Here is a 26659-nt window from a genome sequence, read left to right as displayed (position 1 = left end):
GTGACAAAATCAAACTGTCAATCTATGGCATGTAACTACAGTGTGCAGATAGACAGAGATGTACAACAGCCTGTAAGGCAAGGTAACTAGTAAGTTCAGTTAAACAATGGGAAGAAGCCAGGTCACTAAACTTCACATATTGGTGTCCTTAAAAAAAAAAAAAGCAAAAAAAAAAAGCAGAGATTACCCCTACAAACCTGTGTGGTTTTTTGTCATGTTCATTCTTCTTGCAATTATATGTTTAATTTCATCTAGGGCACTGTTCAGTTCGTGTGATCTTTTTTTATTTTCCTCTTCAGCATACAATAGTCTCTGCTGAAGTTCCAGCAACTGGTGTTGGTACATATCTAAGTCATTTCCTGCAATAAGAACATAATTTCTTTTCTAAAAGGTGATTTGTATGCTGGAATGAAGTTAAAGAATAGGAGATTGTCCAGAAAATGACATCACCAAAGCACATAAAAAATAATAAAGTTTATTTAGGAGAAGAAAAAGTCTGGAAGAGTATTAAAAAGGTTGAGTTTAGAGAGCACAGCTGGGTAAAGGTAAATTGAGGACAAAACCAAGAATACGAAATTCATAATAAGGAAAAAGTCAGTGAAAGACTGTGAGTTGCAGGGGAAGGTGCTACATTTTTCACCAAAAAACAAATATTGATGACCCTTTTCACACTGAAAAGTATAATTATGTAATGGCTTGTCTTGTGTATCAAACACTATTAAGAATAAAACAGAGATGTTAAAAGCATCCAGTCTTCATCTATGAGTTACAAAGTGTCTGGAGTATGTTAAGAACTATTACTAAAGATGGTTAATGTAAAGCAATACTTCAGTAACATCAACCCTTCGCAACAGAGAGTAAAGAAAGTAGAAGGGGACTTCTGCTTCATTTTGGTCTTGCTGTGGTTTAGTTGGTTGGGTTTGGGTTGGTTTTTTTTTTAGTTAAATGCTGTTACTTAGAGACTTCTTCCATTCTATTTGTGGACTGTGCTGAGTCTTATCTGTGGCAGCTCTCATTTTCTAGGACCCACCATTGTCCCTCTGGAAAACTGAATTCCCAGGGATTCTAACCTGTAAAAGACACTAGAAGCAAAATTCAGAGGTAACACAAATTTGTGAGGATTTGCAGAGGTGCTTCAAACTGGAATTAATTTGCATTTTGGATAAGCAGGGGGTTTTATTTGCATTAAACACAAGTCCTTAATTTAATTGCGAACTGTGTGATTGGAAGACTGAAGTTTAAAACATCTAGGAAGAAGGTGGCTAGAAAAAAGAAGGAAACATGTGGTCTGTATTATCATTATTTACCTCATTAAAATTTTAAAGTATATTTAGTAAAATGCCCATAAAATGAATGCTTCCTAAAATTTTTTGACACTCTTAAAAATGTTTTGACTCGCAAGAAAGGTGTTAGTATCTATGAGCATTTTATACTATGTAGCTATGAACATAAATTTAGCATTGCTGAAGGAAGGGGAAATCTGTGTTATTTCAGCTGCATGCAACAAGACATTTCTACTTGATTGAAATAGGCTTCCCTAAAAAAACTGGAGAATAAAATTAAAAGAAAACAAAAACAAATGGAAGGTCAAAACAGATGAAGAGTCTATCTTTAAACAATATAAAATAGATAAAATAGATTAAAATAGATTTCAAATTTTAAAAATCTGTCACAAGGCATCAGGCTACAGAGCTAGAACACCAAACAAGCTAAATTTTTGGTATACCTAAGGAAGATCCTTTTCATCAGCTACCATGTAGGAATACACTTTTTTGTTTATGCTTTTCTTTTGTAGCTGTGTTTCCAATGCCATAATCCAATCTTTAGGATTTTTTCCTTCAGAATGGATACGAATAAAATGAAAACAGAAGGTTTAAGCTGATTTAGGTGACTGACAGATAATCATCACACCATTTTCATTGCAAGAAAGTGATTCCAGATAGAACATCAATACATGTAAACATAGTGGAGATTTATCTTGCAATTCCAAGACAAATTCAGAAGTATAAGCTAAAGATACAGTCATGGGTGTGAGGTTTTTTTTAAAATTCCAATTTCTAGAAGGAATTAGTAAAGAAATTGCAGACAAATTACAACATCATAGTCCCTCTCTTCACAATCCTCTCAGCTACGTAGTGTCAGTGTGACTCAAAATTACCAGTGCCACCACTGGGCTGACATTTTGGCAAGCACCAAGTAATGGCAGTTGTATTTGCTTACTTACAGGTGAGCCTACCAAAATATCACAGGTGCCTCTTGGAAATAAAATGTCAACACTCAACTATCACTGAGTGCACCCAAAGAAGCTGACATTTGTAATCTGCCTTATCTATTTCTTCAGGCCAGAAAAGGGAAACTACATTTTTAAGTCTTTCAGAATTGAACCCTCTGTTCAGTCAGCAGAACAAGATTCTTAGTAATCCCTTGATTTTGATAGCTCAGGAAGCAAGGGTTTGACACAAGGAACATAATATTCACTCACCCTTAGTGAAGAATGAATTTGTTATAAAAATATATAGTTTGAAATAGAACATTAAATGTTCTAAATTTTACTAGAGCACATGTAAATAAGCAACATTAACTATTACTAAACCTTTGGCAAAAAATGTGTGTTTAGAAAGCAATATGAAGCTAAACACACTAAATATTTCAACAGTCATTAAGTTTAAATGGATTTGTGTGTGTGTATGTGTAAAATGTTCTTTCAGCTTCTAATGATCCACAGAGAACTAAAACAGCTGCTTGCAACAGATTGCTTCGAAAGATACAGGGCATTTTTACAAATACTGTGTTTTCTGATAAGGAGGGCCAGGGAGACGGAGCTTTGGGTGCAGCATGAAACATTCTCTGTGCCCAGCAGCAGCCTGACTTGGCAATGCCTTGTTTAACAATGGTTCCATCAGCAGTGAGGAGTGTCAGAATAAAACCAGAAAAGAGCGAGATGAGGACATACAGCAAAACTACAAAAAGCAAATGAAGGTAAAGGAGGCCCTGCAGAGAGACCCCAACAAAACAGAGCTGAGCAATCACCATAGGAAGTTCAGCAAGGGCAAGTGCCAGATTCTGTACCCTGGGATGGGGCAACCCTGGATGTACGGACAGACTGGGGAATGAGAGGCTGGAGAGCAGCGCTGTGCAAAGGGACCTGGGGGTCCTGGCTGATGGAAAGTTGAATGTGAGTCAGCGGTGCCCTGGCAGCCAAGAGGGCCAGCTGTGTCCTGGGGGCATCAGGCACAGCATCGACAGCTGGGCAAGAGAGGGGATTGTCCCGCTCTGCTCTGCACTGGGGCGGCCTCACCTCCAGTGCTGGGGGCAGTTTTGGGTGCCACAATATAAAGACAACATTAAAGCCATTAGAGAGGGTCCAAAGGAGGGGTCTGGAGAGAAAGCCATATGAGGAGTGGCTGAGGTCACTTGGTCTGTTCAGCCTGAGAAGAGAAGACTGAGGAGAGACCTCATTGTGGTCTACAGCTTCCTCGTGAGGGGAAGTGGAGGAGCAGTGGAGGGGCAGGCATTAATCTCTTCTCTGTAGTGACCAGTGACGGGACCCAAGGGAATTGCATGAAGTTGTGTCAGGGGAGATTTAGGTTGGATATCAGGAAAAGGTTCTTCACTCAGAGGGTGGTTGAGCAGGTTGAACAGGCTCCCCAAGGCAGTGGTCACATCACTAAGCCTGGCAGAGTTCAAGAAGCTTTTGAACAACACTCTTGGGCACATGGTGTGACTCTGTGCAAGGCCAGGATTTGGACTCAATGATTCTTGTGGGTCCCTTCCAACTAAGCATATTCTGGGATTCTATGTAAAGGCTGCTTCTCCCCTTGGTGAGCTGCAGATGAATCACTCTTCTGGGCTAAGAGTGGTTCGCTGAATTTCCCTTCTAGGAAAAGTCAGTGGGGCTACACTGGCTACAAGCCATGAGAGCAAAAAAAGACCCAGCCACCTCCCAGACATAGTGACAGCACTCAAAGCTTTTTCAGTGAATTTTCGGCTCTACTGTAGCTTTCCTCTGACTGTTAACTACACATTGGCATATATACCTATGGATACTATAATTCTAAGATAACAACATTTTAAATGGTTTTAAATGCACTCTTGTGTTATCTCCTAATAGATACATTATATATATAACTTTCTGCACTGCATATTGAAACAGTTTAGAAACAATACTAATCTCTAAAGCAAATACTCATTCTAAAAGCCAACTGATTATTTCTCTTAGCTCCACACACATATACTTCCTCTATGATCATAAATGCTTCCAGTCTCATTAATGATTTCTGGCAATATCTAAGAGATGTGGAATAATTCATCACTATCTTGTCCGAACACTCAAACAGAAAAGAAAATAAGAGGAGAATTTGGAGTGGCAGAAAGGAGGGAAGAAAACACTTCAAAGTCTAGCAGTGAATCTTGTTCCCATTTCCTGATTACAAGCTACACTGTTTATCACACCTAAAGACTGTTTCTTTTAGAAACTGAAATTTCATTAATGGCCTCCTTAAAAGAAAACTATATAAGCACACTAACTGCAAAAGATCTTGTCATACTCTGTGCTTGGAACCACTGCTCAGCTTAATGAGGCATATTAAACCACTGAGGCATGCATTGCACTAATAACTGGCAGTTTATTATCTCCCTGTAACTGATCTGAGAGACCTTTTTGAATCTTGTTACATGCTTTGCATGGTCAGGTTTTGTGCTCTCCAAGTAAGGAAGGAAAAAAATTCCCCAAACAATGCCTCTGTCTCAGGTCAGAACAGCGAGTTCTTAGGCAAACACTTAAATTCAACAATGTGCATTACCTTTAACTACTTTGTTTAGAGTCTTACAGCACAGTATTATTTGTGTCTTCCAAAATGTTTGAGACATCTATTCGCCTTTGACAGTGCCTACATCAGGAGCTACAAGGCAGTGGAGGGACTTTGCATTAACCCAGTGACATCAAAGAAAACACTGTGCCAGCAATTTGGGGCAGGGGAGATAGGGTTCCTCTATTACCATACAGGGCATACTGGGAAGAGAATCAGAATACTTCCAGTATTAAAACACACACCTTACAGAATTAAAGGCAGATCAAAGTTAGTAACTGGATTTTAAAAACTCACACCATTGTCTAATGAACATGGACTTGGGTTTGGCATAGAATACTTTTTACTAAACAATTTACATACTGTATCTAACTGAAAATAGATAAGCAAACTTGTTTCAAAGAAAATACAATTTAACTCTAATAATATTTTCTTCAGGCAAACAGTCCTCATTTTTGACTCAAGTCTTTCCCTACATTAGAATGTAGTTAAAAGTGATCTTAAAACAGTCAGAGCATCACCATATAGGAAAGCAATATTATTAAAATAAGTGAAAAAATATAGACATTGAATGGATATTGCATGGTGTTTGCCCATAATTGATACACTTCGGTTTTAAGGTAGTACTCATTCACTTCAAGCAATGGCTATTGCTTTGTTCTGGTTGGTATTTCAAATATTTTACTTCTCTTCCTGAGGTAGCAACAACTACTAAATTACACATACATTTAATTAAATGCCTAGCCACTAACTAGGGTATTTCTAGGCAAAACTCTGTTCCTCAAGACTCAATATACAACACTAGGAAAGCATGAAGGTTGTATGTTTACACTTAAGTACAGGTTATGACAAGACACTGTACAGCAAACAAAGAGAGGTCTGACATGCTCCCTTATCCCTTTCTCTGCAAAACCCAACAATAACTGGCCTCCTTTTTGTACCACAAGATATATGACTAAGTTCCTCTATTCTTTAGGCACTCTCCTGCCTGAAATAACAGTAAGAACCAGCAGACTCTTCAGTTAGTAAATTACACACTTAGAAGCCAGTAAAACTACACAGCTTTTCTAAGTCTTGGATATGAATTTTGATATAAAATTTTGCATCAGGAAATACTAAGCTTTAAGCGGACCATTCGAGGCTGTTGTATGTTGGCTTTGTTTTGTTTTGTTTTTTTAATGCCAAAATGCAGAACTACACAAAGAAACTGAGTAAGCTATTGATGGACTGGGAAAAACTCTTTCCTTATCACTCTGTGAATTTCAGCCACATCCCAACTGCATGTTGGGGCAAAACCTGAATGTGCAATAACCTCTGTTTGCTCTCAGTGTCACTGGAAGGAAATGTACACATGAAGGGAAGACATAGCCTACCAGGCAGCTGGGACAGCTGGGAAAAATGGTGATTAAACACAGTCTAGCAGTCCTAGAGAAGACAGGAAGATTGGCTTCTGCATGTTCAGAAATCGGGATAAGCTGTATTGGCTGAAGTGAGAGCAGTGCAATTCAAGACTTCCTTATCAAATCTGTCAATTTGCCACTATTGAATTGAAGCTTTGAGCCAGAGTATGCCAGTTGGGACTGGACAGGAAACCTGCAAAGAACTCCATCACAAACAACAGAATCTCCTGGAGACCTGCACTTGGCTGCACAGCTGAAACAAAGAATCACACCATAGGCAGAAGATGACTGGAAATACAAGAAATGTGTAATCATGCTGTCTGGGCTAGCATGTACATTACTGTACTTCAACGGGGAAAAAAAATATTTCATCAGAGATACCTCTTTAACCCTTTGCAATGATGAAACTCCCCCACCCACCCCCGATTTGTGGAACAAATTAAAAATGTAGATACCAAAAAAATTGGTGATCCTTACATATACTTCTGTGAATGTAATCATATGAACAGTTTCTCTCTTGTTCATTGCACCTCAAAGAAATAACTAAAGAAATTCAGGTTTCACAATGTTTGACTCAACATGTATATTTTAACATACCTAGATCCTTGTGACAGCATATTTTCAGCATCAATTTCTCCTAACTTCCAAGCAAAGCTTACTTTTAATTTACTTGGACAACGTATCCTATAAATTTAGGCGAAGAGGGCAGCAACATGTTACAAATCAATTCAAAGAGATTTAATCTTGTAACTCTTGAGAGCATCATGAAGAAGCACATAAGAGATGGTCTGATTTACCTCGTTGCTGTGACTTACAAAAAATTCACTGTTATTCAGCAAACACACCAAAATTTCTTTTTATTCAGGAATACTGTTTCCTCTGAAGAAACTTTATGTAAATTCATAACAAATTTATAATGTGTTTTTGCCTTCTGTTTTTCAAGTGGGGGAAAAAATTGCTACCTCCTTAGACTTACTTTATTATTTTTATATCCTGTGATTTTTTAAATGGATTAGTATTTACATGGAAAACAATAGCTAAAACTGTGTGAGAAAATCACTACATATATTGTAAATGGTATACTATTCCTCAGAACTACAAATCTATATGAAGAGTGTCTTTATGAGAGCAAACAATTTTGGTCAGATGAATTAACATGTGAATTGTAACTCAGTTTCACAAGTAGAAACATCTGCATCATCCTAACAACAGCCTTTCCTATGCTCAAATACAAACTGTTTGCTTCAGACGGGTTTGGCTTGGGGCCTGGGGAGGTACCAAAAATTTCACAGCAAAACCATGCAGGACATGGAACAGGAATTGCTGCAGCAGCCCAGCTGATTGCTCACTAACAGCAGCTTGTGTTCACAAGCACTCCAGAAGATGCTGAAGGAATCACCACGCAACTTTAGACACAGCATTAGCTTTTGCTGAAGATCTGATCATTACCAGTTGTCTTCACAATTACTTTTATCTTTTTTTTTTTTTTTCCTGGCCGCAAAAATATCAGTATATTTAGTATGAAACCTTTGCTTATATTTATAAAGCAATGGGAAAAGTGACTATAAAAACATCTTCCTAACCATAGTTAAAATATATACAGTCTTATCCACAATAACTGAAATCTAGTGACTGTGGTAGATTCTGATCTTTTATTTTTAAGTGAATGAGTGAGGAGCATCTTCCCTGCTATGCCAGTTTAAGTTACGTGTACTCGATTTTAGTCTCACAACTCCAAGTCAATACTCAGGCTACACATAATAGTCAGAAGCAGCACCAAAGAGCCAATTACTTACTGCTGTCATTGACAGCAAATACATTTCAACTCAAATCTCTCAAGCTACCTTTATTGTAAGGCATTGAAAGGTCACTGGCTTAAGCTATTGATTTTTATTTGCACAGAAATCAGGAGAGAGCCAATATCCGATTTAAACTTCAAATATTCAAAGGCTGAAAGGCTCTGAGACTGCGGACAAACTGAACAGGGCTATTATGTACTTTTTATGTTATAGAAGTACTTAAGACCACTAGTCCTAAGCTCGGGTGCCCCGTCCTAATTGTACAAAGATTATTTACTATCCCAAAATCACTGCTATCCAAGAAACAATTAACTAAACAGAAACCGGAGGTAATACTTCAGACTACTGCTGCTTAGTGTGATAGACTGTAGTCAAAAATCAAGAGCAGTCTAAACATTTCAATGGGCAGAGCAGAGAAGTTAACAAAAGTAAGAGGAGATTTAACAAATGTGTGGAAGAAAATGAGCCAGAAAACATTTGACAAATGAGGGAAAGAGACGGAAGCTGACAAGCTGCAACAGTACTTGACCTTACAGTAACTGGTGGGCTAAGTGAAAAGGGCATTAGAAAAGAAAACACACATGGTAGTTTGAGATACACCAAAAGTGGAAATTCCTGTAGTGCTCTAAGCATGGCAGTGGAGAGTAAATTCAGCAGTGCAGAAAGAAAAAACAGAGGTTTAACAACATCTAAGCAGAGATACCTGCCTGTTTTCAGAACAGAAGATTAAGTTCAAACCACTTTCTTAAACAAATACCCTGTGACAACAACAGAGCATTAGTGCGTTTGTTCCCAATGAGTCTCTCTCTGTGAAAAAAGGTAACAACCTTTGTTGTTGTTACCTATGGCTGGCTATTCTTAAGGTTTTCTGGATAGGTAGAAGGCTTGTCTTCTAACACCCCTTGAGAGCAAAGACTATATTTTCAGTAAAATAAACATAATACAAAGTCATTCACCATGTACTGCTACTTTATCCTTTAGTTAATAATATTAACTATTTTATTTACACATTTTTGAGATTTACCAAGCTTCAGAGGGTCTCTGAAGAGTACATATTCACATATGCAATAATTAAAAGTTTGCTAAAAAAAAAACAGGTGCTAATAATAATAGTAATTAGGAAAATTATACCATCTGAGCAGAAGTAATTACTCACTTTGCTGTGGAGGAGGAGGAAACTGTGGAAAGAGAAGTTAAGACAACACATATACACCACAACACACATTATCCCTCTTCCCCCAAACAAACAAACAAAACACAAACAAATAAAATCCCAAAGCAAAACAGCCCATCATGGAATGTCATCAAAGAAACGTCAAAAAGAAAGGGAAATGAAAATGGAATATCAGTAATGAGGAGTCCCAAAACATGAGCCACAAGACAACACGATGGTAACTGCAGATTGGATAAATGCTTTCATTCTGACATCTCTCGGACCTTAGTCTCCTAAGACACTCCCTTCATTTTTCCCTCCCCACTCCTAACAGGAGTGCCACTGAAGAAAACATGAAGTGTTGTAAGGTAAACAACCATATAACTGACCAAAAATGTTAAAAGGCAGGAGGATCAGCACACTATTCAATATGCCATTGTGGGGCCATGATCTCTACCACCACTTCTATTTGTTACAGGAACAATTAATATAAACAAATTATCTGCTAGCACAAATTATCTGTGTTCATCCCAGAAATTACTAATTGGTTTATTCTTATTCTTCTGCACTTATAAAACCAAACCTATTGTAAAGGTGTATGTAGGAAGCACTCAAAGATCCACTCTCTCTCCCTTACCCCAAACCAACTACCCCCTCACCCGTAACAAGCCAAGTCTCAGAGATACTGTTTGGAGACACCTTCTCATTTCTTTTTGGAAAATACCATCAGTTTTATCTTTCCCATATTGGCTCAGAGAATCTTAGACATGGCTTTATGTAGATCTATCTGGCATGTACCACCTATATAACCTATTAAAAAGACATTGTGCCATTTTAAAGTTTAGAAATAAAATACAAAAATTCAGGTAGTTTTCTTTGCATTCTGGTCCTGGAAATATGCACAGGAAAAAGTGACTGTACGTTAAGGAACAAATACAGTTGCAGGATGGATAACGCTACTTTATCCTCCCTGACATTAAAATCAAAACCACTTTAAAAGTGACAGCCACAGCAAACACATTTAGATTTTTCTTTCCATCTTAATGCAAGATGCTTGTTAGAAAAAGAGTAAGAAGGAAAGGAGAAAAAAAAGAGTTAGGAAAAAAAGTTTAAAAGAAACTTTTATTATTTCTTAAATTTAGGGTTGTATTTTTAATAGGACAAGTACGGCCCAAGGATCCAATCCTGTAAGCTGTTTCGCAAGATGGTGCTTGGGTGCAGTTAAGCCATGACCCCGGGGGAACAAGGGAGACCCGCAATCTCAGCCTTACACACGGCCGAGCTTCGGGGCCACACAGGTTCGTCATTTACCCAACAAGCCCGGAGAGCCGAGAGGGTCCGGAGCTGCGGGAGGGGATGGGGCGACCCGACGCGCTCCCCGCCGCAACCCCGGCCGTGCCCTGCCCGGACTCGCCGCCGCAGGGCGGGACGGAGCCGCACGACGGCCAGGACGGCCCCACTGCCCCCGCTGCCGTCCGGCGGGCGCAGCGGGGCGGGAGCCAGCGCCTCGCTGCCCCGACGGCACGGCGAGAGGGGCACAGCAGGTGCCACCGCGCCACTCGCCCTTCGCGCCCCGGACGGACGGGACGGGGCGCCCCCGCCGCCCACTCTCACCTCGGCTCCCCTGCCACACCGCGTACCACAGCAGGGGGAAGGCGGCGCAGAGGCACAGCGCCGGCAGGACCTGCCCGAGCCGCAGCCGCATCTCCCGCGGGCGCTGCCCGCACGACCCCCACGCCACCGCCGCCGCTTTCGCCCGGGCAACGCGGGCCGAGCGTGTTCGCGCCGCGCCGCCCTGCCCTGCCCACCCCCTGCGCCGAGGGCCGGGGCACGTCCTACCGCGCTGCTCTCCGGGCGGGGCCGCCGAGCCCTCCCGCTGCACATCGGCGTTCCCCGAGGAGCGGGGACCCGTCGGTAGGGACACGCAAAGTGCAGCGGGAGCACCCGCTCCTCCCGCCGCCCGTCTTTCTCCCCGGAGACACCGGCCTCGTGAACGAGCGCCCACGCCAATTCCCGCTGTAAAGCCCCTGGCAGAGCCCTCCCCTGCCCTCAGTCTTCCCGACGCTCGGACCCACACTGAAAAACCTCTTGACTGCGGCAAGTATAGGCTGTGTTTTCACGGCAAAAACGTCTCACGACCGACAGTTCGGCAGGTGCTGTTTAGCCCAAGTCATAACACTGAAAATAGTAAAATGAATGTGTCTTTACAAACAGGTGCTGTGAATCTGCGTATAAATAGGGCCAGAGACTTGTAGATAAAGAAGTAACGGGAGAAACGATCAGTTTCAGAAAATGTTTGCTAGGGACTATTGCTCAGCCAAGGTCGTGCTAAATTCCCAAACTTTAGAAAGAAAAAGAATAAAGACTTAATAGAACTATCTTATGCAAGGCGGGGGGGCAGGGGGGGAGTGTGCATGTTGAGGGGGACATGTAGACGGAGAGTCTGGAAGTCTGTACCTTCCAAGTACCTCAGCCAATGGGGATAGGGAGAGGGTGATGTAGCTGGGAAAATTAGAATAATAAGGGGGCCATGTCCTCCCAACACTTTGAGAGATCCCATGGGAAATGGCCTCTCCCTTTGTTTATTAATAAAGTTACAAGGACTCCTCTATCTCCTTTTTGGACATAAACCTCTGGTGATGTGAATTTTTTCTGCACAACATTGTAATGGTTAACCTTATTTTGCTCATTTAAAACCAGTGGGGCATTTGTTTGCATATTGCTCATAAGATTGTATCAGGAATCCAAGCTGTAGTGTACAATTAATACATGCGTTTAGCACAGTCATAGAACCAGGTGAATAAACCAAGCTTTTCAGTTTACCTTTAAAGAGGAAGGAGGGCAAGCAGCTGCAAAATCTAACCTGATGGAAGTCTAATGGTACACTGGTACCTCTACACTGGTAAAGGTACTATACTTCAGCCACTGTACCTTGCTTCACACATGTGCCTTTCCATTTAGGCATGCACACCTGTTTGCCTTTTTAGGTCTTCAGCAATCCATAAGAAAACAAAAAATTAGTTGCAGTTTAGAATACATCTTCTACAACATAGTTTATAAAGGGAACGGATACCTTATTTACCAGGGTTCCTGGAACCACTTACAGCAACACAGTTCTAATAGAACCACCTACGTTTTATACAGAAAAATGTTCCTCCTTCTCATACCTGATTAGCATGTATTTAGTGGCTTTTGCTTTGACACTCTACCTGCTCACAAATCTATCTTTCATTCTACACCTATGATAAAGAAAATATGGTTTCCTGTTCTGTGTTGCAAACATGCAAAAGACAGCTTCAGAAATCAGACTGGACTTGGGTAGCTCATAAAAGCAGTAAGTTGTTTGCTACCTAAACTGTTATCTACTTCCTTAATGTATTAGTAGCATATATAATTCATTACCTTGTTTACCCAGAGGACATAGTATTTTAGATAATTTGTTTTCTAAAAATATGCTTTTATTATTAATACAGTACCTCTTCCTTCCTTTTCTCTATTTGCTTACTTATCTCATTTTGTACCAAACCCCCAAATCATTTGTGATGGTGTGGTGCAAAGCGATCCCAAACCCTACAACAGTGGTGTCCAGAAACAGGTGTGCTGGAGTCCTAATGTCAGTACTGCCTTTATGTGTCACTCTTTATACTACCAACAGTATAACTATGTCCTTTTTTGGAAATCTTAGACCTCACAAATTGTATATTGCTTCTCTGGCAAGGTTAGTGTGACCTTTTTGTGTTTGAATTATGATGTGGATGGTTTTACATCTCTGTTTACTAACTACTTTGAATTAAAAATGTTATTATTCATTAAAAATGCAGGAGATTGCCAGTAGCCTGCGTCAGTATACACATGAACTAAAAATCTCAGTGTGGCTCCATAAATCACCATGAAGCCTTGAATTAGACCTCACAATTCCTGTCCTGTACTCATCTGTTATAAACTTCCCTCTACCTTCTGTTTCTCTGCCTTTGAAGTTTTTTACTGAGAAATGCTTAAGCTACACTTTGAATATGCATTTATAATTGGCTAATAAGATGCAATGCAATCACGACTCAATCCTCTTCTCCTACTGCCTCCCCATCACCATTTCCCTCTCCCAGTTAATAAACTAAAAGCTTAGGGCACTAATTTTGATGGAGGGTCAATGTAGACTTTGGCATATTTGCAGTAAAATAGAGATTTAGAACTAAGAGGAACAAATGAGCATTAAATATGTCCCAAGTCAAGAATAAAATGACTTTGTTGGTTGGTGTTCTATCTGTTACAAAGCCAAAGCGAACACGTAAATGATGTAGTCAAGCAGGAGGGCTGCTGAAGATAAGATTAACAGAAATCTAACACACGTTTAATTTTAACTTATGTTCCGAGTGAGAAAGAAGGAAAAGAAAGACAAGACCATCACATATTTCCAGAAACTAGTAACAAACTGACACAGTGTGTGGGGAACATCTGTGCATTTGATGTTATTTATAAAGGCAGCAGATAGAGTTACTCAGCCAGGCTGAGTTGTGGTGACCATTTACTTAATGCTTACTTCATAGCTCATTCGCTTAGAATGAGGTAGTGCATTAAGTGTTCCTCAAAAAAAAAATTTAAAATCTCATGACACTGTCATGAGCTTCCACTGCACTTGGACCTACTTGCAAATAGGCTACTTCATCTGCTTCATGCTTTCACGGTATCTCCCTCCCAGGGCTCTCTTCATATGTTATTTCACATGCTCAAGGACTGTGTACAACTGGAATAAGTTGTGCTGGTTTTTTGGGGAGTGTAAATTGTTTCAGAGCAGTTTTACCTCCCATCAGCAGACTTTCAGCATTTTTGGCAAACTGATCATCTTTAAAAAGGCTACAGAAGAACACATTGCTGGGTAACCTGTAATACTTAACACTAAGCAAGTGATTCAGTGGACTGGTTCTCCTTACCTGCAAGAGAGAGTTCCTAGGCTTGTCCTTGTGCTTTGTAACTGAATGTCTCTTTTTGCTCAGATGTTTGCTCCACATATTTTTACTGTTTTCACACATCTGTGTGTAAGCAAGGGTAGAGATAAGAAACATTAAAATAAATATTTGACAAAATACAGGCTCCTGGGTGAGCCAAGCAGTGGATTATTTTGTATGTCCTTCATCTGCAAGGGTATGTAAACAAAGAATAACTACCAATAATAATACATAATAGTTGCTGCCACGTAAAGTTTTCTGACTACAGAGAGATCCAACTGCTACTGCTGGTTATTTACCCTGCTGTCACGCAAGAAATGGGATTTTAAAAGGTAAACAGGTCACCATCTTTACTTCAACCAAAGTCTCTGTGAAGGTAAGATTTGAAGGCAACTACTGAACACAAAAAGAGGAAGGTAGAATTTTTTTTAAGCTACTGCATGGTATTTTTGGCTGTCTTAATATAATTTATAAATAACCTGAACATGATGATACAGAAGTATTTTGCATGATTCAAGTGATAACATTTGTATAAAATCAAACATGCTTGCTGTTTTGCAGTTTATAAAAAGCTGTGAAAAAACCTGTCAAAAAACCATGCTATAATATTTTGAAATAATTAAATTGGTTACAGATTTTACTTTAAAATACAGATTTAAAGTGAAGAAAACATCATACGAGCAAAAAAAAGTGTAAGACTAAAACTTGCATCTTTTAAACTCACATTTCAGAAGTGCTTTATTTAAAGCAAGACCTTAAAATCTGTCAAGCTTACCTCAACAAATCTAATTATATCACAGAGAAGTGTTGTGCAATGTATTGTCAACACCAGATACTCTGCACTTCAGTCCTGAAGACTGGAAGCAAAGAGAACTGAGAAAACAATAATCCTGTACTGTGTGTATGTATTGTTACAGTAAACCATAATAGGAAGTGGAACAAATTCCAAAACATGTAGCAGAAGCTACTTTGGTTCTTGACATTCCACACAAAAAAGTAATTTCTGTTTCAGTGTTGCAGTGTGTGAGATTAATGTATGCTGTTCCTGTGTTTTAGATTGGCCCATTGGCCTCCGCCCCTTTGTACCTTATCTGGTCCCCATCTAAAAAGTTCCCTTCTCCTGGTTCTCCTATTAGTTTCTGTTCTCCTGGCTGCCCCTCTCTCTTCCCCGTTGGTTGTTGCACCCTTGTCCCTCCCTTACCCCACCTCCTGGCCCTCAGCCCATTGGTTCTGGTTTCTTCCTGCCCCTAGGAACCCCGATAAAAAGTTGTACCCCTGCTCTCCATTTGGTCTTTTGTTGTTTGTGCAGGGACCCTCCACGCGTGGAATAAACCCTCGTAGCTGGAACCTATACAAAAGGCCCTTCTCGTTTCTTTTCCACTGATCGCCGCATAGTGGATGTGTGAGTGAGTAGCTGCACCACCTCGAGTGTGTGTCTGTGCCTTTGTTTGGCCCCAGCGCCGAAGCAGCTTCCCCCCCCCCCCCGGCTGGGGATGCTTTTGGAAGGTCACAGCATTTCACCATCTCGCTCCGCCCGCGGCATTTGGCACCCAAAGCAGGGGCCGTTGCAAAGGGGTCCCTAAAAGTGTCCCCAGTAGCTTTTGCTGCTGGGCTCTAAGTCGCTTTCAGTACTGCCAATACACGAAGACAGTTTTGAGTTTTATCAAGGCTGCTCCGAGGGTCGACCGACAACCTTCCTGCCGTGAAGACTGGTTGGATCAGCAGACCACCCCGAGAGCTTCCTTTGATGCCAGATTTGTAAGTTCCAGTGGGTCACCCTTATTCTCTTTATTATTTTAGTTTCCTATCTGGTGTTGGGAAGTATTTTGGGGAAAATGGGTGCTAAATTAACCCATTCCCAGCGAGAAGTTCAACTCCAAGTTGAGGGTGCCCTTACGGGAAAAATTTTACATTATTCGAAGGGGGATCTTATCCGTTTTGTTCATTGGATTTTTAAGTTTCTTCCTCAAGTTTACATTTCAGTTCGGAAATTTTTTCCGTTGGTTGTTTTAATTTACGCTGCAGTTAAAAAATTGAGGAATCGTTCACTTGGTGATGGGAATGTTTCTTCTCCTCCTGTTGCAAATTCTTCACCTCTTTCCTCTCCCCATGCTCCCCTACTCACTTCCCCTCCACAAGAGGGATTGAGAGGTGGAGAGGTGGATCCCATCAGTTGATGCAGAGTTGCCATCGTCTCTCTGCCCCCTCTCAGTTCCTTTTGCCCCCTTCTCGAGACGGGACTGATCACCCCGTCTCGGACTCTCCCTCAGCCCTTTTGCTTATGCCCCAATGTCTGTGTCTTCCCCAGTTGCCTCACAAGATGGCGCCAGCAATGTGGCCAGCCACGCCATATTGTCTCCCTCAAATCCCGGTTTTCCCACACTTGCCAATGCGCTCGGTCCCTCCCCTGCTCCGCTCCTTGAGTCATTGGGTCTTCGTTGGGCCTTCCCTCGTCGTCGTTGGGCGTGCCCACGTCGGTCCCCACCCATTCCATCGGGAACCCCGCCCCTGGGAAACTGCACCCTTCTGGTTCCCACGCCATTGGGACTGGAAGTGGGTGTAGACATGACTGGAAGTCGTCCATCTTGGGTTCTGCTAAGTGGCATCGGCTGCTCCGAACCCCAGCTGCCAATGCGTCCCCTTCTTCTGAAGAGGAAGAGAGTGATCTCTCAGATGTCGAGGATCACTGGGCTGGGGCGAAGAGACAAGCCATGAGAGATGGGGACTGGGAACTAGCTGCTAAAATCAGTGTCGCTCCAGTCACATACTGCAGAGGGAGGAACCCCAGATGGGAGCCTATCCCATATGCACAACTCAAAGAATTGTGCAAAGCAGCCAAAGATCATGGGTGTCGGTCCCCTTACTTTAATAATTTATTAGCAGCCACCTTCTCTGCACTCGCTCTAGTCCCGCACGACCTTAAAAACATTATGTCGTGCCTCCTTTCTTCAGCTGAATATATGTTGTGGGAAAGGACATGGAAAAAGCAATTAAAGGACCTCCTCCACATATATCAGAGGGATGCTAATCAGGTACCTCTAACCTCCGACCATTTATGCGGAGAGGGGAATTATGAAAAGCCTCAAGACCAGGCTCAAGATATTCCAGAGCCAGTCTTGGAAGACATTAAAAGAGCGGCAGAGAAGGCACTGCTTCTTACCCCTACCGATTCCACTCCATCTCAAAATTTCTCTAACATCAAGCAAGCTATTGATGAGTCTTTCATAAAATTCATTGATAGACTTAAAGAACCAGTAGAGAGACAAATTGAAAACAGAGAAGCACAAAAAGAACTCTTATGTGTGTTAGCTATGACAAATGCCAATGAAAATTCTAAAAAGATTTTGAGAACTCTCCCTCTTGATCCTGCTCCCACTCTCGATGCCATGATTGAAGTCTGTACGAAACAGACTTCTCCAGAAATTACCATCACGCAGGCAGTTTCTAAGGGAGTGGCTGAAGTAATGGCAGCGACAGCCAATGAAAAAATGTGTTGTTTTAGATGTGGGGAATTTGGTCATTTTATGAAAGACTGTCCAGAGTTCATAAATAAAATCCCATCTCAAAGACTTGGTAAAGTGTCTCTTACAGACTGTCCTACTTGCCAACATCACCACCAGAGGCATCAAAAAAATGGACATCTCAGCACAGAGCGGCCTCGCACGGTGACATCAAATCAGAAGGCGTTCAACCCTGCCGCACATGTCACAGCCCAGACTCCGCAGACGACAGCTTAAATTGGTGCCACTGTGAATGGGACAGAGAGAGTCAAGTTTCTGAAGCCTTTCACCACCTTCAGGCAAGAACTCGGCTCCAGCTGGTAAGCGGACTGTCTATTGACTTTTCAGATTGTGACATGTACTTGATTCCCACAGAACAATATGGGCCCTCAGACAGCCCCAGAGACTTCCTAATATTAGGAGACCCTATTCATGGCCCAGAACAAATATTTGTAACACCTGACTGTGGGCCTGTGTAAAGAACTCCTAGTGACTGTAACTTGCCTTGATCCACCATGGAGACTGACCAAGGGATCACCTATTGCACAAGCCTTCCCACTCCCACCCCATTGGAACAACAAAGAAAGAATTCCAGCTGTATATTGGACAGAGGTAGTGGGTCCCAATAAGCCCCTTTTAGAGTGCCGGCTCCAAAATAAAAACTCGGAGTTATATCTTACAGGGGTGGTTGACACTGGGGCTGATGTAACTATCATTTCTTGCTCCGAGTGGCCCAAACTTTGGAAACTGAAACCGGTAAACGGGCGTATTTCAGGGATTGGGGGGTCCGCAGCTTCCATGCAGAGTGCAAATAATATCAAAATAGAAGGCCCTGATGGCCATGTTGCCACTATTCGGCCATTTGTGGTGAAGGCTGGCCTCACCTTATGGGGCAGAGACCTATTATCGCAATGGGAGACTTGTCTTGAAATCCCATCTCCATCTCAGGATTTTTAGTCGGGGCCACTGAAAAGCACGCCACCCCATCTCTCACTTGGAAACCTAATCGACCAGTGTGAGTTGATCAGTGGTCCCTTCCAGAAGAAAAATTATGTGCACTCGAATCCCTCGTAGAGGAGCAACTCGCCAAGGGTCATACAGTTCCAACAAGCAGCCCTTGGAACTCCCCTGTCTTTGTTTTAAAAAAACCAGGCAAAGACAAGTGGAGGCTCCTCCATGACCTCCGTAAAATCAACAGTGCCATTGAAGATACGGGTCCCTTGCAGCCAGGCCTGCCCTCACCCTCTATGCTGCCTCGCACATGGAAGCTAGCTGTGATTGATATTAAAGACTGTTTTTTCACCATCACATCCTCGTGATGCACCCAGGTTTGCCTTTTCAGTACCATCCTTGAATCGGCAAGCTCCGCTTAAAAGGTACCATTGGCAAGTTCTCCCGCAAGGGATGAAAAATTCACCCACCATTTGCCAAGGGTACGTAGCCTACATCCTCTCCCCAGCGCGGAAGAGATTTCGAAGGCTGTGATATTCCATTACATGGATGATGTCTTAGTCTGTGCTCCAGAACAAAATTACCTAGATATAGCATTGCAACAGACCATCCAAGCTATTGAAAAGGCAGGGTTTGAGATCCAACAGGAGAAGATACAATGCGTTTGCCCATGGACTTTCCTTGGACTCTGGATAGGCGAGCAGACTGTATTACCCCAGCAGCTTACCATCAAAGATGACCCAAAGATCCTTCGAGATCTCCAGCAGCTTTGTGGGTCTATTAACTGGGTTCGTCCTCTGCTGGGAGTGATGACAGAAGACCTCGCGCCACTGTTCAACCTTCTCCGTGGCAGCGAAGAACTAGACTCGCCCAGGACCATCACCCCAGAGGCCCGAGATGCTATTACCAAAGTCCAGCAGGCGTTGTCATCCCGCCAGGCTCACCGTGCTGAACCAACCCTGCCCTTCAATTTCGTTGTTTTAGGTAAGTCACCCAGACTACATGGGCTGATTTTCCAATGGGACACTGCCCAAAAAGACCCTCTGCTCATTACTGAATGGGTCTTTTTGCCACACCAACCTGTAAAATGTATCACCACACCACAAGAACTCATGGCTCAGCTCATTATGAGAGCAAGAGCTCGCCTCTGTACCCTCGCAGGGTGCGAATTCACATGCATACACCTTCCATTAACCACGGAGCTTTGAAGCATTTGCTCCAAACAAATGAGCACCTCCAGTTTGCCCTAGACAGTTACACCGGTAAAATTTCCATACACGAACCAAGTCACAAGCTGTTTAATTTGACTTTTAATTTGGCCCCAAATTCCTTGCAAAGTCAAAAACCTCTCAAAGCCCTGACAGTATTTACTGATGACTGCGGAGGGTTCCTCAGATCTGTCATAACTTGGAGGGATCCTTAGACTTGAAAGTGGGAGTCCGATGTCGCTGTGGTGGAAGGCTCCGCACAAATTGCAGAATTAGCAGCCGTCGTCAGAGCTTTTGAAAGGTTTGAAGAGCCAATCAATTTAGTTACCTGTTGGGGAAGATGAAACAGGAAAGCCTTATAAATATGATTGCCTGACAAAAGATTTTGGGAATATGAAAACTACAGGCAACATCGAAATGAAAGCCACTTTTGAAATACCAAGTCTTAGTTACTGAACAACTGGAAAACAATGGTATGGCCGACTGAAGGTAATCCCCTCTTGATTGAACAATACCCTCTGCTTGCAGGCAGGTCCAAGGGTCAGAGCAGACCCTACTAGCTCAGCAGAAGGGGTCCAAAGAGTAGTTTTTAGAAGTTAAGATGTAACACTCTATGGTAATATAAGAACTCTTATAGGCTGTATGTAAATGCTATAGGATTTGTATCTTGTATTAGATTGGTTAGTGACAATTAGAATATTCAGTACAGAAGATGATTTATTGTATTGTAACCAGGACGTCACCATTCCATTCTCATTACTCTCTCACAATTCCATTCCACTCTCATACTCGCTCTCTCTCTCTCTCTCTCTCTTACCCGCTTGCTCTCTTGCTCTCTTGGGCCTGCTCCGAGCTGAGTCTGGCAGCTCTGAGCAGTGCCCCTATACCCACGCCCTTTGCAATAAACCGCATGTTCAAAGATCAGACTCCAGAGATCTCCCGTCCATAACCTACAGTCTGGCGCCCATCGTGATTGCCGAACCCACACCGAGCACCTACAGTCTGGCGCACAACGTGATTGAACGCCCGGTTCAGCTTTCTCCATCTGTGGGAGACTTCTCCATGGACGGTAACTAAAAGACCAGTTATAGCCACCTAGAACGTGTCGTGAGCACGGCATACCGTTGCTGCGCATCGTAGAAGCTGGAGCTCTATAATTCCGCCGAGGCAGCCTTCGAGCACGGGGATTACCTGGAGCTCTTGGAGGGAATTGCCTGGCAGTCCTCGAGCACAGGCGGCCACTGCTGCACAGCGGCTACCTGGAGCTCTTTGAGGAAGTCTGCCGTATCACCCCTCGAGCACGGACACGCTGCTAAGCAGTGCCGACCGGAGCTCTACGGGGGGACCCTGCCGCGCGCCCCGAGCACAGGCGAGTAGTGCTCAGCACCGCCCGCGCTGGAGCTCTCAGTGCGGACCCACCTGTGAGGTCCTGAGCACGGAAAGCCGTTGCCAAGTGACGCCTGAAACCGGAGCTCTGGGAAAGGACCGAAAAGCAGCGTCCTGAGTGCTGAGTGGAGTGCCTGGCCAGCTCCCCACGACGGACCTCTGACTAAGGACCCTGCTCCTGCGACATCATCTAAGTGAGTATCATACTAGTCTAAAAAATGGGACAAACCCACTCTGCCCATGACAGAGATCTCTATAAGCAACTTAAGCATTTACTTATAAGCTCTGGTCCAAGTCAGTTACCTAAACAGGAGCTAAAAAATCTTTTAGAATGGACTCGAGTTAATTTCCCAAATGCTGACCGTTCAGCCGTCTTTACAAGAGACTTTTGGGACACAGTTGGGGTTAAGCTCTTTAATAATGTCTCCTACCGAGATATGGCTGCCGCGCAGCTGATCCCAGCTTGCAGAGCGCTGGTAGAGCTGTTTGCTGCGACGGCGCCGCCCGCAGCAGTCACCCCGCCGAGCCTGGCTCCTGCTGCGAGCCCGCCCCTTGCCGCCGCGAGCCTGCAACGGGGCACGGCCCCCGCCTCTCCGCCGGACCTCGCGGCTCCAGTGCCCGCGGTCCGGCTGACTCGCGCCACCCCCGCCCCCCGCGCTCGCGATCCCGGCACCCGTTACCCCCGGCCCCAGCCACCCCACCGGACCCTACGGCCCCTCCCGCTGCTCCCGCCATCCCCGCCCCCGCCATCCCGCTCGTCCCCGCTGTCCCAGCCCCCGCGGTCCCTGCCCTCGGTTCCAGCGTCTCCGCGGCCCCGCCCCTTGCCCCTGCCCCCACGTGCCCCCCCCGTTTCCGTCATCGCGGCTCCACCCCCCGCTGCTGCCGTCATTGTTACCCCACCCCCCGCTGCTCGCATCATCGTGGCCCCGCCCCCCGGCGATACCCCTGCGGGGCCGGCGGCTACACCCCTGCTGCCTACGGGTGTTACCCCTCCCCCAGCCGCGCCTGTTATGGCCATGGCTGCCGTTATATCCGGCCCCCCGCAAAGCCAAGTGGCGACCCTTCTTCCAGCCCCCCAGGTCCCCCCCCCCGACACGGCGCCTATGGTAGCCATTGTTCCATCCGCGTCCGTCGCTGCTGCGTCTTCACAGTCTCCTGCCGCTCCCGAACCACCGGTGCCTACAGCGCCTGTCACGGCCGCGCTGGTGTCCCCGGCACCCCCTGTGCACGTTACCGCAGGAACCCTACCCCCCCACCCTGCCGTTCAAGCGCACACAGCACGCCCCGAGCTGTTCCCCGGCCCCGCGGCAGCACAGACGCCTATGTCTACTCCCGTCCCTGCTACCGTTCCTGTGCAATTCCCCAATCCCGGCACACCATCGCTTGCGCTGGGACGCGGAGCGCCCCAGCTCCGCGAGCCACTTGGTGCCGGTGCCGCAGTGTCTGCACGGATGTCTGCAGCCTCCTCCGTGCCTGCCGCTGCTCCAGCCCCGTCTCCCGGCACCGCCGTTCCTGCCCGCTGCACCACCACCCACCCCAGCCCAGCCTACAAGCTCCCACCAGCAGCACGCCACGATCCAGCCACCGGCCCTCCTGCCTCCTGCCGCCCCGAGGTCATCTCCTGCCCATATGGCAGCCCTGCCGCCGCCGCTCGCCTCCGTGGCCCCAGACCGCACCCTTCCGTCTCCACCGCAGCCTCCCACTTCTCAGCTGCTGAATACTGCAGTCCCACCGCCACCGGCATCCATGATCGTCCCATCGCCCCCTCCCTCGACCGCGGCCGCAGCCCCAGCCCCTGGTTCTGCAGTCCTGCCATCTCCCGCTCTGCCCGAACCATCTGCCACACGGACTGCTGCCATCACAGCCTGCCGCGTTGACCTGATGATGCAACCCACGCATGCGCAATTGCCGCGACCCATGCATGCGCAATTGCCGCGACCCACGCATGCGCAATTGCCGCGACCCACGCATGCGCAATTGCTGCAACTCCCGGATCAGCGATATCACTCCGCTCACACTCCTCCAACCACAGCACCGCTCCCGGGACCAGCTGCACATCTTCCCGCGGCTCCGCCGCCTGCCTCCCTGCCTCCGCCGCCGTATCCCGGAGCCAACCCAAGCAGCACCGAATCACGCCCGCACTCCCTCGAACACCCATCCGCGCTATCGCCCTCTGCGCTCCTGACACCGAATGGGACTACTTTCTATCACCAATCGATCGCACAGCCACAGCCAGGCACACAAGCCATGCAACAAGGAGGGGGAGGGTGGAATATGACACCTGCTTTTATAAATACAGGACAGACTGAGAACTATTTTGCCCCTGCAAATGCCAACCCCTTAATCCCAATACAAAACAATTCCAAAAAACAACTAAGTCTGTTCCCAAACAGCTCTGGTGTCCCCCCAGTGTTTGGGACAGACTTCTCAACTCAAAAAGAGACACTAAACCCTGAAGATTCGCCTGCATTAATCCCAAAAGTAGAAAACTCCCAAAAATGTTTCAATAATTTTCAATTTACATACTGGCATGAAGTCAGACGCCAAATTTGCAAAGAGGAAAATCTAAATCCTTTAGCTATGCCTGTACTATTCAGCCAGCAAGCTGGTGGTCCTAGAACATGGCAAGCTATCCCACACCATGAGATTAAAGAGTTGCGGAAAGCAATAAAGGACAGTGGTATCTGCTCTCCATACTTTAAGCAACTGCTGAAAAGTACCCTAGAAGGACATACACTTACACCAAATGACTGTAAAAATCTTGCTAGTATAATTCTCACAGACTCACAATATATGCTATGGGAACTCAAATGGAAGAGACTGCTTGCAGGGGTACTAGCCACTTATAAACAAAGTACTGACGCAGACCTTCGTACCCTTGTCATATCTAAGCTGACTGGTGACCATCCTGATGATCAAAATGACAATCAAATAAATTTACCCAAAACAGCATTAGATGACATCAAAAAGATGGCTCGCAAAGCCTTCTTGCAAATTCAGCCTGCAGGAAGTTTTGAGAAAGCCTATAATCTCATTAGCCAAGAGTTGTCTGAACCATTCACCACATTTGTGGACCGGGTCATCCAAGCAGCAGAACGGCAATGCAGCGACGACATAGCTCGCCCAGTAATGATACGAGACATTATTGAAAATAATGCCAATGCGGAATGTAAAAAAGTTATCAAAACTCTGGGAAAAGAAAGACCCACAGTGCCTGAGATGATTGATGCCTGTAACAAAATAGGAGGTCCACAGCAGGTGGCAACTATCCAAGCAAATGAACTTGGAAAAGCTCTAGGAGAAAAAATTGAGAGGGCTCTGACAGCTCAAACAGTACAAACAGCTGCACAGGCAGCACAAGCAGAAGCACGAGACCAAAAACTTACTGAAATCCTGGCTGCCTTGCATCTAAACTTACAGCAACAAAGCAACACCATGACTGTTATGCAAGCTGCTGTAACTTCAGGACCTTGCTATTCCTGTAAAAAACCCGGCCATATCATGAAGAACTGCCCAGAACTCAAAAAGGGTGCACAAGCACCAGATCGCTGCCCTATCTGCAAGAAGGGAAAGCATTTTGCCTGGCAGTGTCGATCCAGACAAGATACAAGTGGAAAACACAATCCAAAAAACTCCAATACGAGCGCGCAATGCCATCGCGTGACGAAACAAGTAGTGGCACCCCAAACACCCAAGGTAAAATTTATGAATACCCCGACTCAGAACCACTTCGCTTCACCATCAGCGCAATCCCAAGTAATGACCCAGGCCTGCTACCCCCAGGGTCCCAGTGCACTTTGGCAACCTCCAAGCCAACCTCCAACCTTTTTAAAGGATAATGGTTATGACTATATTTCAACAAGAATTACAGGGACTTCACAAACTAGACAAGACTTTTTGGTTGTTGGTAAAGAGAGGAATGACATCCTGGGACTGCTGGTTTTGCCTTGCGTAATATCTGCTAGCTGCAATGAAGAACTGCTAGTGCTAGCAAATGCCTGCCATCCCCCATTGTATATCCCACCTAGAACCCCTATAGCTATTGCCATAGCACTGCCCATGGGAACTGCGGAACAAATACCACCGCGCTGTTTCTCAGTTGCTCCTGAAAGTCCTGAGGTTCTATGGGTTCAACACATAAGTCAACAACGACCAATGCTAACTTGTGAATTGTCAAATGGTGGGATTCAAGTTAACATCAAGGGGATGATTGATACGGGGGCAGATGTTTCTGTTATCTCTTATTATCATTGGCCAACAGATTGGAAATTAATAACCCCCCCCAGGCGCTCTCACAGGCATTGGAGGTGTCACTCCATGCCTGCGGAGCGAATCTGTCATCAGTATTACAGGACCACAAGGGAAAAAGGCATTGATCCGTCCCTATGTAGTGCAAAAACCCATCACAGTGTGGGGAAGAGATTTGCTCTCTGAATGGGGAGCCAAAATTGAACTGGATTTTTCATAGGGGCCACTAAAGCACTCAGTACTTTAAAACTGACCTGGAAAACTGACACCCCTGTCTGGGTCGACCAGTGGTCCCTGCCAGATCATAAGCTGAGTGCCCTCAAAAAACTAGTGGCTGAACAACTGCAAAAAGGCCACATTAAACCTACTAACAGTCCCTGGAACTCACCTGTGTTTGTAATCCATAAGAAAACTTCTGACACGTGGCGATTGTTACATGATCTCAGAAAAATCAATGCAGTAATTGAAGACATGGGCCCTCTCCAACCTGGCCTGCCCAACCTTTCCATGATCCCAAGAAATTGGCCGCTTGTAATTATCGATCTAAAAGACTGTTTCTTCAACATCCCACTGCATCCAGACGATGCTCCTCGTTTTGCCTTTTCCGTTCCAAGTACAAACCTGCAAGAGCCGCTTCAAAGGTATCATTGGCTAGTCTTGCCTCAAGGCATGAAGAACTCACCGACTATTTGCCAACATTTTGTAGTCCGTACTTTGTCCCCAGTCCGTGAGCAATTCCTGCAATCAGTTATTCTCCACTACATGGATGATTTGCTCATCGCAGCGTCAACACAAAAACAAATGGAAGAAACTCGTAACAGTGTTGTTGCTGAAATCAGAAAGGCTGGGCTGGTGATCTCTGAATCAAAAATACAAGAGACTGCTCCCTGGAAATATCTAGGATGGAAACTAACAGAACAGTCTATTACACCTCAAAAAATACAAATTCGAACTGATGTTCGTACCTTGCAGGACTTGCATCGGCTCTTAGGAGAAATCAATTGGGTCAGGCCTGTGCTAGGAATCACTAATGATGAACTTGCTCCACTCTTTGATTTATTGAGAGGAGACAGTGACATTAAATCCCCTAAATCTCTCACTCCTGAAGCTTGCAAGGCCCTGGAAAAAATTACTGATGCTCTGCAGAACAGGCAGGCACATCGCTGTATTCCTAACAAACCCTTTTTCCTTGCGGTTTTAGGAGAAAAGTTGAGACTGTACGGCCTCATTTTTCAATGGGATTCCTCTCAAATAGAACCGCTG

General features: G+C 44.7%; 2 protein-coding genes across 3 annotated transcripts in view; one reads left to right on the top strand and one right to left on the bottom strand.

Moving 5' to 3' along the window:
- MGAT4D (MGAT4 family member D) overlaps window positions 1–10946 on the bottom strand; it is a 35654-nt gene extending 24708 nt beyond the window's left edge. For both annotated transcript variants that reach the window (XM_048305245.1, XM_048305246.1), the window contains exons 1-2: window positions 10775–10946; window positions 198–359 (exon numbers count right to left, since the gene is read on the bottom strand). In XM_048305245.1, coding sequence (XP_048161202.1) covers window positions 198–359; window positions 10775–10865 — 253 coding nt within the window. In that variant the 5' untranslated portion in view covers window positions 10866–10946. The remainder of the gene's footprint in view (window positions 1–197; window positions 360–10774) is intronic.
- An 11653-nt stretch (window positions 10947–22599) lies between these two features.
- On the top strand, window positions 22600–23025 carry LOC125326660 (classical arabinogalactan protein 7-like). The gene has a single exon (XM_048305117.1). It carries the CDS (start codon window positions 22600–22602, stop codon window positions 23023–23025), a length of 426 nt encoding a protein of 141 aa, XP_048161074.1.
- The last annotated feature ends 3634 nt before the right edge of the window (window positions 23026–26659 follow it).

Source organism: Corvus hawaiiensis, chromosome 5 (assembly GCF_020740725.1).
Source record: "Corvus hawaiiensis isolate bCorHaw1 chromosome 5, bCorHaw1.pri.cur, whole genome shotgun sequence".
Classification (NCBI taxonomy): domain Eukaryota; kingdom Metazoa; phylum Chordata; class Aves; order Passeriformes; family Corvidae; genus Corvus; species Corvus hawaiiensis.
This window is presented reverse-complemented; position numbering and strand designations above follow the sequence as displayed.

Bases quoted from the DNA above. Each gene is read 5' to 3' on its own strand.
- LOC125326660 (XM_048305117.1), top strand. From the start codon at position 22,600: ATGTCTGCAGCCTCCTCCGTGCCTGCCGCTGCTCCAGCCCCGTCTCCC.